This window comes from Rhinoderma darwinii, chromosome 6, assembly GCF_050947455.1.
Source record: "Rhinoderma darwinii isolate aRhiDar2 chromosome 6, aRhiDar2.hap1, whole genome shotgun sequence".
Classification (NCBI taxonomy): Eukaryota; Metazoa; Chordata; class Amphibia; order Anura; family Rhinodermatidae; genus Rhinoderma; species Rhinoderma darwinii.
Window position 1 is genome coordinate 22651250 of NC_134692.1, and position 19772 is coordinate 22671021.

The 19772-nt window shown below is 42.3% G+C and overlaps 1 protein-coding gene across 1 annotated transcript in view; it reads left to right on the forward strand.

Annotated features, from left to right (window-relative positions):
• Positions 1 to 4426: 4426 nt before the first annotated feature.
• Positions 4427 to 19772, forward strand: part of KCNJ3 (potassium inwardly rectifying channel subfamily J member 3) — a 158501-nt gene continuing 143155 nt past the window's right edge. Inside the window, exons 1-2 of the mRNA XM_075829302.1 lie at positions 4427 to 6030; positions 18725 to 18941. Of these exons, the coding sequence (XP_075685417.1) occupies positions 5359 to 6030; positions 18725 to 18941 (889 nt within the window). The 5' untranslated portion in view covers positions 4427 to 5358. The remainder of the gene's footprint in view (positions 6031 to 18724; positions 18942 to 19772) is intronic.

Consider the following 19772-nt stretch of genomic DNA (forward strand, 5'->3'; position numbering starts at 1 on the left):
TGTGTATGGCGATATCTATGGGGGTGTGTAATATCTACAGGGGCTGTGTGTATGGTGTTTTACAGTGTGTGGTATTATATTCAGGCGCGCAGTGTTTGGTGCTATTATATTTAGGGGTACAGTATGTGGCACCATGATAACTTTATTTTCGTTTATAGGTGTGGAAATGTTGGAAAAGTGAGGAGACGTCTGAGTGGCAAATTCTGCAGAAATGAGTCATGGCCAGGAGAAGTCGTCATGAGCGCTGGACCGGATGGTGAAGAAAAGAGGAAAAAAACTACTAGAATCTGAGACGTCGTCACCTGTGAGTCACTAGATTTATAGAGAATCTGTCACCTCTCCTGACATGTTTATTATAGGAATCCTTGTATTTCACAAAAAGTCTTTCTGCAGTCCAGGACTGATAGACAATTCCCCTTGTCAGGAGGTTGTGTCCCTGCACAGTGTGATACTGTCAGTATGTAGGGACACAGCCCTGTGACAAGGGAAATCGTAACACTGTTAATGCTTGCCCAAAAAAGTAGTGTCAAAAATAGTTACGGCGCGGCAGGGCGGCGGTGAGGAAGGGGGGCCCAAGTTTGGTTAACAGCCCAGGGCCCATGGTCTACTTAATCCGCCACTGGTAACACTATTGGTAAAATAATTTTAAGGGGTTGTCTACTTAAGAAAATCAATTTCCATACACCCTTTTAGGGAATTTTAAGTTAAGAGAGGGAGGTCCCCTATTCAGAATCCTCATCTTTTGGCCAGAGTGTAGAACTGTAACAACGAGCGTCTCCTGCTCTGGAGGACCTGTCCTTTCCTACATTACAGAGGCAGCCTATGTAATGTGTAACTGTGTAATGCTTGATTTGCCCTGTGGTGGTGCTGAAAGGAAATTGAACACTTAGGGTATGTTCACACGTAACGTAAATACTGCAGATTTTCCGCAACGGATTTTGTTGCGGATAATCTGCAGCATTATACAGTAGCAGCAATGTGGAAGAGATTTCACATGCTGCATAATGATGGACGGAAAAAAACGTTCAGAAACTGTCAATTGTATTTGCGTAATCGCTGCTTTCGTGTTGCAGGTTTTCCCCATTGAAATCAATGGGGAGGTAAAACCTGCAGCAAATAGCAGATGTTGCGTTTTTTTGCGACGTAAAAGCAGCGATTCCGTTGCAAATAATAATTACACATTTGTTAGCCTATGAAGACCATACCCACCAAAAACAAAAAAAAAATTAGCCAATATGATCAAGAAGGCCACAACCTCAAATAAAAAAAGACTTGTCAATTTATGGTGCGTATTTGTTGATTTTCCGTTACGGGTTTTCCCCATTGAATTCAATGGGGATGCAAAACCTGCAACAGAAAGCCCAATGTTGCTACTTTTGCGGCGCATTCGCAGCGATTACGCCGCAAAAATCTTTTAAAAAATCCTACTTAGCCAGGACCACTTCTTTCTTCCTGCAGACGGGCACCCTGGGATGATGTTGCATCCCATGTGACCCCTGCAGCCAATCAGAGGCTGCAGCGGTGGTCACATGGGATGATACGTCATCCCAGGAGTTCGGCCTGGATGACGTCAGAGGCCGACCCCCTAAGATGACGTTACATCCTATGTGACCACCGCTGCAGCCAATCACAGGCTGCACCAGTCACATGGGCTGCAGCGTCATCCAGGGAGGCCGGACCGGACTGCAATAGAGGGATGCGTCGCCATAACAACGACCTAAGTAATTATGAGCTGTTCTTTAGCGCTGCTTTTGGCAGCGGAAATTCGGAATGCACTGCGGGTTCCAGGTATGATACGCTGCGTTGTTTTTACACAGCGTATCCGTCCCGTGGGAATCCGGCCTTATAAGAGTGGGCCTTGAAAAGTTTTCTAAAGACTGTATTCACGTGTGGCATTTTTTCCGTGGTTGTCAGTTGTTATACTGTAGTGAATAGAACCATAAAAGCAGGAAAAAATAGTGATGGACCAAGGAAATAAAAAAATATATCAACTTTATTTTCTAAATAATTTCATTAAACATAGGTAAAAAATGAGCCAATGGAAAGCGAAAAATTGGGTAATCAAAAAATGTATCACTCGTATAACAAACATACAATAATGAATGTGATGTTAGAGAAAAATTCATCAAGATACAAACAAGCGCAAGTCAAAGAATAATCTGAAGCCACAAAAACAAAAAAATAAATAAATACAATTGCAAAAAGTTAGGCCTCATGCACACGACCGTAGCCATGTGCATGGCTGAGATTTTCGGGTCGGCCGGCCGCAGAGTGACACCCGCGAGCCACCCGCAAATCGCCGTGCCAAATTTTCTATGAGCCCGGACCGCAGAACACGGCCGTAATAAGGCATGCCCGTTCTTTCTGTGGTCCAGGCTCTTGGGCCATGCACGAACCGTGGAAACCACGGTTGTGTGTATGGGCCCATAGGAATGAATGGGGCCGCAATTCTCCTGTGGATTTTCGGGGGAATTGCGGCTGCAAAAGCACGTTCGTGTGCATTGAGCCTTAGGCTTTGTTCACATCCTACATCCGCGTCGTGGGTTCTGTTTATAACGAAAGCAACGAAGCAGTGATGGATCTGTCACATGATGGACACATCGACTAATAATGAGGTCTGTCGAGTTAGGCCCTATTCACAAGGTGTGTATATGACGCAATTTTCAACACGTAGAAAAACGCATCAGAAAATGCAATTTAAGATTCTCGTTGACATCAATGGGAAAGCGCGCCATTAGTGCATATGACGCGTTTTTTACATGTGCGTGTTTAAAAATTGTGTAGTATAAAAAAAGTCAGTCAAGTCAATTCTTTGGTGCGTAAAACGAAACACACCTAATTCCTAGAGTCAATGGGAGTCCTAATTATATGCCCCAAAACCGCTCCGAAAGCGCGGATAAAACGTGTAAAACAAACCGACGCAGACGCGTGTAAAACACCTGAAGCTTAAAAGGTGCCATACAAAAACAGTAACGTTTTTGAGACGTTTACACGTCGGTTTTTTTAGCGCCGTGTGAACAAGGCCTTATGTTATGGTGTCTGTCATTTATTGAAAAAAAATGGCAATGCATGCAGCGGTTTTTTTTTGGCAAATGTGACGAAATCTGATGCAGAGTCCCAGACACAGATGTGAACAGTGCCTTAGTTATATGGTTAAAGTGTACCAGAACTCACCCACAACACCTGACACGCGTTTCGCCAGCGGCTCCATCTTGGGTGTCGTGAACGTAATTTATAAATAGTAACATTTTTCTGCAACTGCAATCATGGAAAGACCACAGCGAAAACCGCGTACGGTGAGCTACATCCCTGTGTGAATGTACTCAGAGGCTGTTTTATCTTCTGTGGTGGTTTGAGACTGATATAGAATCCACAGTGTAATATAAATGTTTATTATATTATTTCCGCTTATCAAAAAATAAAAGAATTACTAGTAAATATAAGATGTAGAATAGGAACATCATCCTATCTATTTCTAAGAAAGCTGAGTGACAACCAACGTTGAGTTAACATCACTCCCCGGGGTTGTCACCCAGCTTTCCCAGCAGCCTGAGCATCTCTTATGTTTGGTTATTCCGTCATAACGGGGGTTTATCACTGAAGAACTAGGCAAACAAGTCATTCAGAGGTCTGTAATAATAGCCCTATTGGTTATCTAATTACCCAGCTTTCCCAGAAACAGATATAACTAAGAGGATGAAATATTTGTTAGCACTTAATGCACGCCCGCTCGCACACAAACAAAGACATATGCACGTCTCACTACTGTACATCCTTGTGTCTTGAGGGTGACAGCTGTGTCTTCCCTCCAGACTGGCAGTTACATAGTTACAAATCTTTTCTTTTTTCCAACACTCCCACAACACTCCCACTCCATGCTCTGTGAATGGCAGCTCCAGAAGAGTAACACAATAAGGGGGTGAATTGTCAAATTTACATTTTGCTACAAACCTACAGAACTGCAACATTGTCTCCCCCTATATGTTATAAATACAGTATACACACAGGACTCCTAAAACTTGCAATGAGGGTATTGAGGGTGGACAGTTTCTCCTGTGCATGTATATATATAGATATATATATAGATATATATATATATGTATATATATATATATATATATATATATATATAGATATATATAGATATCTACATATATATATATATACATATATATATATGCATATATATATATACATATATATACATACATATATATATATATATATATATATATATATATATATATATATATATATATATATATATATAAAATGATGTGTATTAGTGCAATGTATGTGGAAGGTCATCCCTATTGTGTACCACTGTGCGCTGGGCACTGCAGTCTGGAAGAACAGTGTGTATATATATATATATATATATATATATGGGGAGTGGAAAGGAGAGAAGAGCAGGAGGAGCTATAGATCCCTGCAGCTGATCACACACACACACACACACACACACATACACACGCATACACATACTCACATACACCAACACTGTCTCCATTCTCCCTAACACACACTCACCACAATCATGATGATCCTATCACCTCCCCCCAAAAGAAAAAGGACTGGAGCTAAATCATCCTGATCCCAGTTGAATGCCTGCAATAAGGATGTTCACCACTGTCTAAGACTCCAGGGGTTCTCACAAAGGACATGAAGCCAACGGCAGACCCTAAACCGTGAGGATCATCATTAGTGCTATTGTTCCTAACATCCCAGAAAGCTAAGAGAGTGGCTTGAAGAAGACAACCTCGGTGCTCCATCCTCAGATTATTGCAAGCACAGAACAGTTCTGCTCTGCTGATCTTCAGTTTTGGGGGGGGGGAGGGGGGACATTGCCTCTGAGATTGCTAGACTGGACCTCTGCTTGAACTCCTGTGCATTGTGTTCAGTGATACTTTCAAGGAGAAGCTTCCTTCCTCGTACCTGACCAGCGAGAAGAAATAATTGGCTGCCACTCGGGTTAAAAGGTTGCTATTATTTTGATTATTTTCTTTATTTTCTTCTTTCTGCATGCCAACTTCCAGGCAACATCAACCCTGCAGGAGATGCTTTGCTGCAGAACCAAAGCCAAAGGGATCGGGATCTGGGGATGAGATAATGATATCATTTGTATTGTCTTTAGGAAGAAAGAAATTGATACAGTAAATCAGTTTTGTTTCTTGCTCGAAAGGAGATCTCAATGGATGCTCAAGGATTATGTGGCTAGTAGCTGAGCGTAGGGACCAATACTCTCTCAGCAATAGAAATCAAAGCTATTGAGGAAAAATAAAAGGGAAGCAACTAAATAAGAAAGTGACTCTGAATTGCACATCCATTGAATCTGGCTGTTGTTGCTTTTTTCATATTATGTCTGCACTCCGAAGGAAATTTGGGGACGACTATCAGGTAGTGACCACTTCGTCTAGTGGTTCTGGATTTAATCAAGCTGCCCCCAAAAAGAAAAGACAGAGGTTTGTAGAAAAAAACGGCCGATGTAACGTCCAGCATGGCAACCTGGGAAGTGAGACCAGCAGATACCTCTCTGACCTCTTCACCACCCTGGTAGACCTTAAATGGCGTTGGAATCTATTCATTTTTATTCTGACTTATACAGTAGCTTGGCTTTTTATGGCATCCATGTGGTGGGTCATTGCCTACATGAGAGGGGATCTCAATAAAGCACATGATGAGAACTACACACCTTGTGTGGCTAATGTCTACAACTTTCCATCCGCCTTTCTCTTCTTCATTGAGACTGAGGCCACCATTGGTTACGGATTCAGGTACATTACTGATAAGTGCCCAGAAGGAATAATCCTCTTTCTTTTCCAGTCCATCCTAGGTTCCATCGTTGATGCCTTTTTAATAGGTTGCATGTTCATAAAGATGTCTCAACCCAAAAAGAGAGCCGAAACTTTAATGTTCAGTGAACATGCAGTCATTTCCATGAGAGATAGCAAACTCACCCTGATGTTCAGAGTGGGCAACCTTCGAAACAGCCATATGGTATCTGCTCAAATTCGCTGTAAATTGCTCAAAGTAAGTATCCATAACTTCATTTTTGTCTGGAGTAATGTGGTATGTCAATGAGAAAAAGTATTGGACACCATTAAATGTTTATATTACTGTTTGTCCTATGTCTACCATAGCTGTCAGATTACATTGTCGTCTTAATATATTTCTACATATTAAGAAAAAAAAATAAGGTTTAGGTTGAGTAAACAAGAATAAAAAGTGCAACATTTTAATACATCTAGTACAAAAAATATCACAGACTGTTCTTATGATTTTCACACTTGCAATTAAATCATCTATTTCTGGAAAATATGACCTAAATGTAGTATTTAGTGAGTGTCTCATGGAGAATCTAAAAGGTAGAATTGAATGTAACACTAGATACATGTGAATTTTGGCCCAGTTGTGTTGTTTATTTATTTATGGTAATGTTTAAGGCTAGCTGCAGGGTACACAGTACCAGTGAGCTGTTACAAAAGGCCTGCTTTTTCCAGGGGGTTGTTAAATTATAATTGAAATCAAATTGCTTTTTACCAAGTCTGCGTTCATTTTTTCTTTTCCGCTGTAAGTAAATTAGTTTCTTATCATTTGTAATGTACACAATTAACATACCATGAAAGCCGGATCAATTTATTTCCTGTTGAAAATGTGGATGGTACATTGCAGATGATACCCTTGTTATCCTAGTAATTGAGCAGCCATTTCTAGCTGACCTTTACTTGTACACCAATGTTATTAAAGTACCGTGGTTAAAATTTCCAAGGCAAATTCTTTTACAGTCGGTTTATTATGGAGCTGTCATGGTAACGAGATATCCTGATTTATCAACACCTCAGGGGTTAATGTCGTGCGCTACTTTTAAGAAACCCGGGTTGATTTTCTTCCTAATCTAAACCCGGCAGTAAAGACTAAGCTGGCTGCTCATTTAGTCACTCATCCATCACTGTTAGACCAAACAAATTTATTTCCCCATATAACTTTCTAGCATAATGATCCCCTGGAGTCTCCTGGTTTGTTGGCTGCGTTTTGCTTGGTCAGATTACAACGGTATTGATTTGTGGAGCCATCCCTGTCATATATCATCACTACAATCTATTTTTCTACTTTGTCAATGCTGATCATTTCAGATCAGTATTAGGGTCAGAAAACTGGCAATATTCTATGTAAATTAAATCATAAGGTCTCTTTCACGTGGATATATTTTGATTCAGTTGGCAAAACCAGGTGGGGGGGTCCAAAATATGGAAGAAGTGCAAATCTTTCCTTTCTAGATTTTCTCTGTTTATGTTCTACTCCTGGTTTTGACGCAAAATACTGACTAAAATACACCCATGTGAATGAGGCGTAGACCAGTTCCAGGTGGCTCTAATGCAGACATATTTAAGCTTCTGTCAGAATACCTGGAACCCTTCGCAGTTAAACTATACAGAACACTACAGAGCCCTATAATGATCTGCGGTCGGTTCAGTATAACCATAAGTTATAGCTCCTACAGTAGGTGTCTAAGGTGCAGACGCATTACACTCACCTGAAGCCCGCCTTAGGCTGTTGGATTAGTTACTATATATATGTAGATATATGGACATATGTTATGGCTCGTTCATCATACAACATCTTAAAACCATCTACACCATCTTAAAAAAAATTCTACCATTTCCTGCCGTGTTCCCCATTCTCTTTTTGCTATTCCGTTTCTTTGTAGTTCTGCTTTTTTCCATATTGTCGAAATACATTGGGTGGGATCAGGATGGACAAAATACTGGAGATTTTTAGAAGCCGGTTAGATCAGTCCTGAATGCAGATTTGATTTTTTTGGTGGACTAACAATAAGAACTTTTTTAGACGTCAATAAGTACCAAACATTGAGACTCTAGTAGCAATGATCTTTGTGTATTGGTTACCTATATCCTGGAGAATATCCACCCCTATGCTAGAACTGGATCAAAAATTTGGAGGTGACTGAACAATGTATGTCACTCAGTGCAACCTCGAATTTCAGGTTAAACATCTTATAATTCTTGTCCAGTCCACGCTACTGGCAAATGTTTTGTATTCATTTATTTTTATGACTAGTTTTTGAAAGTTTTTGGATAAATATAAGGGCTTTTCCAGAACTAAAACATTAACAGCCTATCCTTAGCATAGATAATTAATGTTTGACTGGTGGGTCCTGAACACCCAGGATCTGCATAATAAAGGAATACAGTGGCTAAACTGTATGGGTATGTTCACACGATGAGAGGCATTTACGTGTGAAAAGACAGACTGTTAACAGCTGCCTCGTTTCACACGTAAATGCTCCTCCTCGCATTTTGCGAGCCATCTGAGACGCTCGTAAATCTTGAGCTGTGCTTCATTGAGTTCAATGAAGAACAGCTCAAATTACGTGGCAAAGAAGTGCCCTGCATATAATGTATATAAGTGTCCTGCACTTCTTTGGCGAGGCAGTCCATTTACGCGTCGTCGTTTGACAGCTGTCAAACGACGACGCGTAAATGACAGGTCGTCTGCACAGTACGTCGGCAAACCCATTCAAATGAATGGGCAGATGTTTGCCGACGTATTGTAGCCCTATTTTCAGGCGTAAAACGAGGCATAATACGCCTCGTTTACGTCTGAAAATAGGTCGTGTGAACCCAGCCTCAGAGTGGCCGTGCCTTTTACTGAAGCCCAGTCTCCTCCGTTTTTCTGATCAGTAGGGGTCCTAAAATAGACCATCAATGCTTAACACCTGGAAGCCCTTTTTAAGGATTAAATCCTGACTTTAATCCCTTAAAATTAAGGAAATAATTGTTTAACCCAGTGCCACATCATTTCATGGTTTTAAGATCGGAAAGTTGCTTGATTAAAGTCCCATTCTAATGAAAACAGCCTGAAGACCACACAGCACCATTAGACTTCAATATACACTGTTTATAATGCGAACAGCTATCAATGTTGGTATAGGGTATCTACTTATCTACGGAGCTTACATTTTATATAGGGCCCACATTCCATTGGGGTATGCTATTATTAACCTGTAGGCCTTATATTATTTAGTACTATATTCTATACATAGCAGTATACTGTATACATCACATACACAAAAGGCCTGGTTTGGAAGGGTCAAGATAATTTGATTCCAAGAAGGACATTCAATTGAAATCTTGCAAGAGTATGAAATTCTACACATCTGTTCTAGAAGCCACCGTGACAGATTATTTTACCCTTTTTGTCACACCTAATTTCTTCTGGGAAATAAAACGGGTTGATTCAAGTTCGGACTTTACTACCGTACCATAAAAATGAACTAAATTAACAATTCGAGTATTGCTTGCTACATTTAGCCCCTATTCCGTGTTTATTTTTAGTATTAGATAAGGTTCACTGTGCACATTATGGTTGAAAGATGATCCATGCCTTCCAGTATATTCTTAAATGAGAAGCAAAGTGGCAGAGGAGGTTGAAGTGCATTATGGGAAAAGAAGGGGATTATTTTGGGGAAAAGGGATCTTGATTTGTCGGTGGCAAATGTTTTGTCACTTGGGGCTTTCTGAGGAACTTTTTTTTTTTTTAAGGTTTTGTAAACAAGCGAAATTGTGCGCATTCTCTGAGTGCTTAATATGCTCGACACACAAATAAATCATTAAGTGCTTGTACACAGTGCGCTCCTTAAGAGCAATAAGCCATTTTTGGTATCTGCATGCGGAGGTAGCACAATTAGAAAAGCTTTAGGGAACCCTGCTGTCTGTCCACGTTTCAATATACAAGACTTGCTTAATTATAAAACGAAGGAAGAGAGACCTCCTGACGTTTATTTTACTCGTCAGATGATAGAGGACAGACTAGGCTCTACTGCATTAAGAGGATTATTTCTATTAGGGCCCTTATAGACGTTGCTTTCATTCATCTCAAATTTACTGGCCCAATAGATTTGCATTTTCCAATGGATGTTTGTGAAGATTGTGTCTTTGTTTAATAGACACTCAAGCATTTGTTCTCTGTTTTCATTTTGGATCAATTTGTAATGGAGTAGCTACAAGAACTTTTATTGGAGACCGAGGGCCGTCCTTACGTTAGATGGTTCCCTGTGCGGCTTAAGTAAATGACCAAAAACAGCTCCTTACATAAAGTAATCTGATAACAGTGCTATACATTTGATATTAAGGTTTTAGGGGGTCACAAGCTTCAAGTGCCATGTCATCGATGGCACCCCCTTCATCAGGGGGCGGCGGATGTACAAGTCGAATATTTCTAAGGCTGGCCCTAAAAAGAAAACCTTTAAATTAAGGCATTTAATAGGTGCCTTAAAGCCTAGTTCCCCTTAATAAAACCCCCAGTTCTTAGCTCATTAAACCCTTTTTTTCTACTTATTTTCGTTCCTTCTCTAAAGGCCCTATTACACCGGCCGTTGCAGCGAGTGCCGTTCAACGAGACATCGTTGATCGGTGCTCGTTTGCTCCTGTCACACAGAGCTATGGATGGGGACGAGCGGTTGTTACTCCGATCTCTCGCCCCCATCCATTATTATTATATCGGCAGCGCATCTCGCTGTTTACACAGGGGGATGTGCTGCCGACAACGATAATATTTTACTTTTTTAAAACTATTCGACCAGCAGATGATCATGCGTCTGCTCGTTCGTCTGATGATCGTTCCCCTGTCTAGACAGGGCAATTATCGGCAATGAGCGTTCTTTGAACGCTCGTCTGCCCGATAATCTCACTGTGTAAAACCCCCTTTAGCTTTAAAACATATCCTACCAACTTACCCCAGGACTGGCTTCCCTCTTACATAACTGCTTTATGGGTTTAGCCTCCGTGCCCTGTTTTCTTTCAGACCCCTATGTGAATTATGGTCTGTGACCACCACAATAAGGTCTATTTTGAGACTAGACTCTGTAGTCACTGAGACAGGAAGTGATGTCATTTGAATAAAAGATTCAGATAGGAGGACAGCATTTGAACAGAACGGGGCATCATTGGATTAGTGGAATTTAATGGCGCTTCTCCGGAATGGTGATAAAATATAAAGCATACTGTAGGCTAAAATTACTAGTCATCTATCATATCCTGAAGGCTCATTGGAAGCACTTCATGTTTAGATTGGGCAGGGAACCTTTTTCTAAGTTCTCAGCAATAGGCAGTAAATTATTAACATATAGTGGGGGGCTATTTAGTGGGTGCAAAAGAGTTTCTGTAAGCCGGCAGAACTCTTTATTTTATGGAATTTATAACGCTCAAGGAACATAGGGGGGGGGGAATTAACCCTGTGGTAAGCAAATGTAAGCCCTCCCAGGACTTAGGCTTCATGCACACGACCGTGCTCGTAATTACGGGCACGTACAGCTACGGACAGCCGGCCGTTTTTATGGGCCATGCTCCCATTATAAAGTATAGGACATGTCCTATTTTTTCGGCAAGTTTCTACGGCACGGACACCCTCCCGTAGACATACGGGAATGTGTCCGTGCGCCATAGAAATTAATGGGCCTGTAATTACGAGCGATTTTACGGTCGTGTGCATGGGGCCTTACTGTATAACTTGCAAGAGGGCTCAGGTGTAGACTACTACCAGCTACTCGAGAGAACCTAGAGGGCGCCCTCACATGAAAAGTCCCATTTACCCTTTCTGCATGGTGATAATACTGCTACCTGTGTACCAATAGTACAAGCTGCAGAGAAGAGAATGTGTCATTAAGGTTCATGTATGCGAATTTTGTACAGACTTCTTTTTCCCTTTGCTGTCATTTCTTCTTAAGATAACATGGACACAAATGGTAGTGCTGCGGAAATCCTGTACGTACTTTTCACTGCAATGGTCCCATTAGACCGGGTTTATTCAGGACTAGAAACAAAGGTTGAGTATTCAGGTCAGACACATTTTCTGCGGAATTAGACATATCTAACAGATCAACCATCCATTTACAAAAACAAACAGCAATTTAAACTTCATGCCCACGGCAATTCTATGTGCACAGAGGCATACAGCAGTGAACAGAGCGCCCCCTTTCTACTTTCATTGCAGCACAGTGGAGCACAATTGTCTAGAGCCACGTGAATGGCCACAACAGCGGTGACGTCACTGTGGATGACGTGACAATGTGGATGTCGTTTGTTTTTACATTTCCAGCCAGTTTAAGTCGATTAAGCATTTATATAATTGCAATAAAACACTGGATGGGTGAATATGCACACAAGCGTTTACCCTTTGGCTCATAATGCAGGGTACAATACAGGACCATATCGCGGCCGCTTAGTTCTTAGTGAGGTTACATTTCACGGATCATGTTTTCCCCTAAAAATACTGAATTTAGGGCTATATACGGCATACAATGGAGCATGCAGTTTTTTTTTTCTTTTTTATGTGGACTCTGCATGTGTTTACACAGAAAATTCTGGAGCATCTTTTTTAAAACTCTCTGCAGTGCCATTCCTCGGTTATTCCTCCTGAAAATGTATAGATAAATTGACAACTGGGAGTTACCATTCCCCTTGTCAGCGGGATGTGTCTCTACACACTCCGATCAGGGCAGACAGTGTCGGACTATGGGGAAACATCCTATTGACAAGTGGAATGGTAACACCCAGTTATACATTTCAAGGAGGAATAACAAAGACAAATTGACAATGCAGAGTCCTTAGAAAACATGCTTGAGAATTGTTATTTCATGGAGATTACAAAATATAATAAGACAGACAGGTCAGGAGAAGTGAAGGGTGATCTTTAACCAGTTCCCGACTGCTGATTGTGTCTATACGGCCGGCAGTCGGGGTCCAAAAAACCCGCGCCATAGACTATTTACGGTGCGGGTTTCAGCTTGATGCCCGAGCGATCAGGCAGCTGAATGTAGATAGAAGCAGCTTTTGCTGCTTTTGTCTTCCCTAATGTCTTCTACACAGCGTAGAGTGTAGTGCCCCTGCCTCTATTGGTCCCGGTGATCATGTGACTGGTCACATGATCAATCGGTGCCACTAGTGGCAGGCTGCTGCTGGGTCTATCTAGACCCATAGACAATAGTAACTATAATAAGGCTGATTTCCCCCGATACTGGGGCTGCTGGGCATGAATAAATAAATATGCATTACATGTTAAATCTACTTACAATAGGGAGGTTCTTAGCGCACATTTTGATCAAATTGTGTGAGCCCACCTGCCACGAAATGCGACCTCTATGAGGTGGGAACCTGCGCTGCACATACACCCAGAACTGGGACTAAGCCGACATTTATCTGGGGATGGTAGGAACCAGCATTAAACTAATTAAAATCACCCAGGGCAGAATGGGAGGAGTGCAAGATCAAAAAATGGAGGCAGTCACTAACCCCACATATATGAATCACATAAACAACACAAAAAGTTGAACAGCATATTTCAACCAAATGAAACAAAACATGTATACAGGTGCAAGAACGCCTTTTGCTGTCACAGGCGTTCTAGAAGAGGCCGTACTGAAAGAAGAAAAAAAGGAATAAGGGAAGGCCTCCATGACTAAAATAGATGGGAGGGACACAGAGTTGGCTGGCCTATGAGAGGAAAGGGGGGGGGGACAGCAGGAGGGCTTGAGTGAGAAGGGGTGGGGATTGAAGGGGATGTACCTGTTTCCTGTTTGTGCTCTCCCTCTCTTCGCCAGGACACAGAAGCAGGAACATGTTTGTTACCCCTGCTGCGTCTGATGAGGAGGCTATGGAGCTGTTGCGGGCCGCGGCAGCCTCTCAGGGTCCTGGATGGCTCGGAGCACGAGTAGCGACGCTGCTGCAGGGACAATCGGGCGCTCCTCTGTTCTTCCGCACTGCTCGACCGCTTGGCTGTTTCCATCAGTCCCATAGACATTGAACAGCGTGGCAGATGCATGCTTGACTGTCGCTCCATTCAAGCTCTTTCTCACTGCGGAAGGTGCAGAAAGGAGGAGCTTGGGGGTTCGAGACCCACGTTCTCGTGATCAGTGGGGGACCCAGCAGTGGGACCCTCACCAATTAGACAATAATCACCTGCCGATACGTAATAATCGTTGATTTTGGGACAGCCCCTTTAATGTACCCTATTAGGGGATTCATAGATAATAGAGAGGGGTCCTAATCTTTTAGAAAGTGACTACAAAGTGCATCTCTCGTTCTGGAGAACTGTCCTGTCTTGCATTACACAGTCAACCCATTGATTTCAACGGTGTTGTTCTTAATTTCCCCTGGGGGTGGCGTGGCAGGCAAATTGAACAATTACTGCTATATTTCCCCACAAATTACAGCTGATCTCTGGGGACACCAGCAGATTAGCAAAAAGGTCTGCTTTTTTTTTTTTACCAGAATAAGCTCCACTTTTTTCCTATGGCTTTGTCTGGTATTGCAGTTTATCCCTATATAAAAGTGACTGGGGCTTAGCTGCTATACAGACACAACTAACATGATACTAATATAGGGCATTGGAAGGACCCGGGCTGCATGTAACATCAGGAATACAATGGCAGATTGCACCACCTTCCCATATAAACCCGTAGGAAAGACTCTCCATCAAATTGAAGCCTTTTTGTGTTTTGTTAAATTTTTTTATATATATATTTTTTTAGATAAAAAACCTGGCACAGCACCTGGATTGTTTGAGTGCAGGAAGAAGTGATTGGTGAGGGGGTGGCTGTTCAAGACTTAAACACTACTTCAGTTTAAAATCTGCTCTTAGATTATGACTAATACAAAATCATATTGTCATTTTCTGTAGAATAGTTTCCCTGATCCGAAAGCTGAATTACCATATGGGAATACGTATGTTTATAAGCAGTGCAGCAGGCCCAGCTCAGACAAGTTCAGACTGTTATATTCTCCACATTTATCCCACTATTGCTATAAATATGTTGTGATTGTTTTGTAAGGCGATTTATTTGGGAGGGGATGGTTTTATAAATAATTTTTTGTGTGTGTGCATGTTTTTTTTCTTTTTGAGGAGTTGGGCGGGTAAAGATCTTATGTATGTATGTATGTATGTATGTATGTATGTATGTATGTATGTATGTATGTATGTATGTATGTATGTATGTATGTATGTATGTATGTGTGTATGTATCTATGTATGTATGTATGTATGTATGTATGTATGTATGTATGTATGTATGTATGTATGTGTGTATGTATGTATGTATATATACAGTCCAATTGTAGATGAACACAGCACTCCAAAAAACCTACAAATTAGGCCATGTGCACATTTAATCAATTCCCCAACTTGAATACACGGAAACCAAGGCTTCAGAAAGGTTCTGTGACAAACCGAAACATCGCTCACTTGAGGTGAATAAATCCACCCTGTTTCATCTATCTTGAAGTCCTGGTGCCGTTAGGGTATGTTCACACGAGGGCGTCCGTTACGGCTGAAATTACGGGGATGTTTCAGCCTGAAAACATCCCCGTAATTTCAGCCGTACCGGCATGTGCAGGCGCTTGAACGCCGTGTCCATTACGGCCGTAATTAGCGTTGCTATTCATTGGAGTCAATGAATAACGGCTCCAATTACGGCCAAAGAAGTGACAGGTCACTTCTTTGACGCGGGCGTCTATTTACGCGCCGTCATTTGACAGCGGCGCGTAAATATACGCCTCGTGTGAACAGACAAACGTCTGCCCATTGCTTTCAATGGGCAGATGTTTGTCAGCGCTATTGAGGCGCTATTTTCAGACGTAATTCGGGGCAAAAACGCCCGAATTACGTCCGTAAATAGGCCGTGTGAACATACCCTTACTCTGTTCTATGTTTTCTGTATATGTATATGTATATATATATATATATATATATATATATATATATATACACACATATATATTAGTCCTTATCAATGAATTAGAATATCATCAAAAAGTCAATTAATTTCAGTAATTGAATTCAGAAAGTGAAACTCACATATTATATAGATTCATTACACACAGAGTGATCTATTTCCAGCATTTTTTCTTTTAATGTTGATGATTATGGTAACAGATAATGAAAACCCAAAATTTAGTATCTCAGAAAATTAGAATATTATATAAGCCCAATTTCAAAAATGATTTTTAATACTGAAATGTTGGCCTATTGGAAAGTATGTCCAGTATCTGCCCTCAATACTTGGTCGCGGCTCCTTTTGCATGAATTACTGCAGTAATGCGGCGTGGCATGGGGGCGATCAGCCTGTGGCACTGCTGAGGTATTATCAATGCGGCGTGGCATGGAGGCGATCAGCCTGTGGCACTGCTGAGGTGTTATGGAAGCCCAGGTTGCTTTGATGGCGGCCTTCAGCTCATCTGCATTGTTGGGCCTGGGGTCTCAGCTTTCTCTTGACAATACCCCATAGATTCTCTATGGGGTTTAGGTCAGGCGAGTTTGCAGGCCAATCGAGCACAATGATACTGTGGTTCTTAAACCAGGTATTGGTATTTTGGGCAGTGTGGACAGGTGCCAAGTCCTGCTGGAAAATGAAATCAGCATCTCCATAAAGCTTGTCAGCAGAGGGAAGCATGAAGTGCTCGACAATTTTGCGGTAGAACGCTGCGCTGACTCTGGACTTGATATAACACAGTGGACCAACACTGTTGCTCAGTGGTCCAAAGTCCTGTTTTTAGATGAAAGCAAATTTTGCATTTCATTTGGAAATCAAGGTCCCAGAGTCTGCAGGAAGAGTGGAGAGGCGTCAATCCAAGTTACTTGCAGTCCAGTGTGAAGTTTCCACAGTCGGTGATGGTTTGGGTACATAGTCGGTGATGGTTTGGGGAGCCATGTCATCTGCTGGTGTTGGTCCACTGTGTTATATCAAGTCCAGAGTCAACACAGCCGTCTACCAGGAAATTTTAGAGCACTATCAGCTCCCTGCTTCAGAATTAGTTCAGAGCGGAGGAGCAGAGGGTGCTCCTCCGCTCACCGAGCACTCCCCGGGCGCAGCGCTATTTAAAGCGCTGTGCTCGGGAAAGCCCTTGACGTAACTGTCCATATATGTACCGTGATGTCAGTTGCTACTCCTTGAGCGGAATCTCCGGCCAGAGTCAGCAATGGGGATTCCGCTCAAGGAGTAGCCACTGACGTAACTGTCCATATATGGACAGTGACATCAGGGCTTCCCTCGGGGAGTGGAATCCCAGGCCTAAGCTCTGGCTGGGAATTCCACTCCTAGAAGGAATCCCAATGGAGCTATCTACAGGGGGGTGGTGCTATCTACATGGACACTGTGGCACTATATAGGGGCAATATGTACAGGGGACACCGTTGTGCTATCTACATGGGCACTATCAACATGGGCACTGTGTCACTATCTACAAAGGCACTGGCACTAGGGGCAGCTAAGGGGGCATTATACTGTATAGGGGCAGCTATGGGGGCATTATCCTGTATGGGGGTGCAGCTTTGGAGGCATGAAGCTGTAAGGGGGCAGCTATGGGGCATTATACTGTATGGGGGCATTATACTGTATGGGGCAGCTATGGGGGCATTATGCTGCATGGGGGCAGCTATGTGGCATTATGCTGTATGGGGGAATTTGTCTGGGCATTATACTGCATGGTGGCATCTGTATGGGTATTATACTGCATGGGAGAATCTGTGTGGGCATTATACTGTATGGGGCATCTGTGTTGGCTTTATACTGTATGGGTGCATCTATGGGGCAGTATAGTGTATGGTGGCAGGCAGCTATGGGGGCATTATACTGTGTGGGGGCAGCCATTTGGTATTATACTGCGTGGGAGGAACAATGGGAGCATGATACTGTGTGGGCTGAACCGGGTGTGTTTGGGTGGGGATTGGGTGGGATTAGAGGCGTGGCTTAAAATAAAACATTTACACTGTGTGTGTGTGTGTGTGTGTGTGTGTGTGTGTGTGTGTGTGTGTGTGTGTGTGTGTGTGTGTGTGTGTTTGGTGCAACTTTCTAAATACTCTTTATTAAAAATTATTTTTACTTTTTCAGAGACCGCTGCTTTGTATCCTGTATACAGAGCAGCTGAATCTTGCGCTGAGACCTATATTCGTCAGATCAGCGGGACTGATGGGTTCAGTGACCGCGGGTCCTGCGTATCTCTGACACACAGGATCCACCTGTTTTTGATCACTTCTAAGTTATAAACTCAGATGTGATCAGTAACAGCTCGATCCTGTATGTCAGAGACAAGCAGGACCCACTGACCTGGCCAATTCAGGTCTCAGCACAAGATACAGCTGCTCTATATACAGCAGACAAAGCAGCTGTATCTCAAAAAGTAAAAATAATTTTTAATAAAATGTATTTAGAAAGTTGCACCAAACACACACACACGCACACACACACACACACACACACACACACACACACACACACACACACACACACACACACACACACACACACACATAAATTTGTTTTTTTTTTTTCAATGAAAATGTATATTTCAAAGGTGTACATTCCTTTTAAAGGGATTGTTCAGGAATGAAAAAACATGGCTGCTCTTTTCCAAAAATAGTGTTTTTCTAATCCTGTACAACCCCAGTAAAAGGTTAGTGTGGGCTGACTTGTTATTTTATGCCATAATTAGGTGCCAGCATTTTTTTCTAAACCTGGTAAACCCCTTTAATGTTTAGGAAATGCGTCCAGTATATTTTATTTAAGCATGTCTATAAAAACACAACCCAGAAAGAATGGATGTGTCTGATATAATTGAAAATGTCAGTTTTTAGCAGTGATGTTATGTGATGTCAGCTTGTCATGAACACTGCCATTCGGGTGTTAATGTTTTTCTCTCTTCTGTATCTCCAGTCTAGGCAGACACCGGAGGGCGAGTTTCTCCCTCTCGATCAACTTGAACTAGATGTAGGATTCAGCACAGGGGCGGATCAGCTTTTTCTGGTTTCTCCTCTTACAATCTGCCATGTGATTGACACAAAAAGCCCCTTCTATGACCTTTCTCAGCGGTCCATGCAGACGGAGCAGTTTGAGATCGTCGTCATCCTTGAGGGTATTGTGGAAACTACTGGTAAGTCATTTTATATTTTTCCTAATATATGGATGCAGTATATATGTTACAGCAAACAGTATTCTCAATTATCTTTCTTTATTGAAGGGCAATTCCCGTCATCTAGAAATATTCTCCTCCTAGTCCAGCTTTATAGCCCTGTCCATAGGGGGGCAGTATTACACTTAGGCTTCATGTGCAATAAGGATCATTATGGGGGTTGGCTAGTTCTTTGTGTGGTACCATTTCCCTGCATATCCTAGGCCCAATGTACAGCATCCGATGGAGCAATCTCCATATCACCATAAACATTTATTAACACCTGATTTGGGGTAATATGGACTTATGTGTATGTGGCCTTTTTAGAGCTGGTGTAATAAAAATATTCTACTCAGTCAGGACAGTAAATGGGCTTGACAACTTAGGGCATGACCACACATGGCGGAATTCCTCCGCAACTGTCCGCATCAATGCCGCACAGAATCTGCGTTGCAGATTCTGCAGCGGATCTGCACAAAATGTGCAGAAAATTGATGCGGACTGGCCGCTGCGGACTGCAGGAAAAGTGCTTCTCTTCTCCCTATTCAGTGCAGGATAGAGAGAAGGGACAGCACTTTCCCTAGTGAAAGTCAAAGAAATTCATACTTACCGCCCGTTGTCTTGGTGACGCGTCCTTCTTTCGGCATCCGGCCCGACCTCCCTGGATGACGCTCCAGTCCATGTGACCGCTGCAGCCTGTGCTTGGCCTGTGATTGGCTGCAGCCGTCACTTACACTGAAACGTCATCCTGGGAGGCCGGACTGGAGACAGACGCAGGGAGTTCTCGGTAAGTATGAACTTATATGTTTTTTT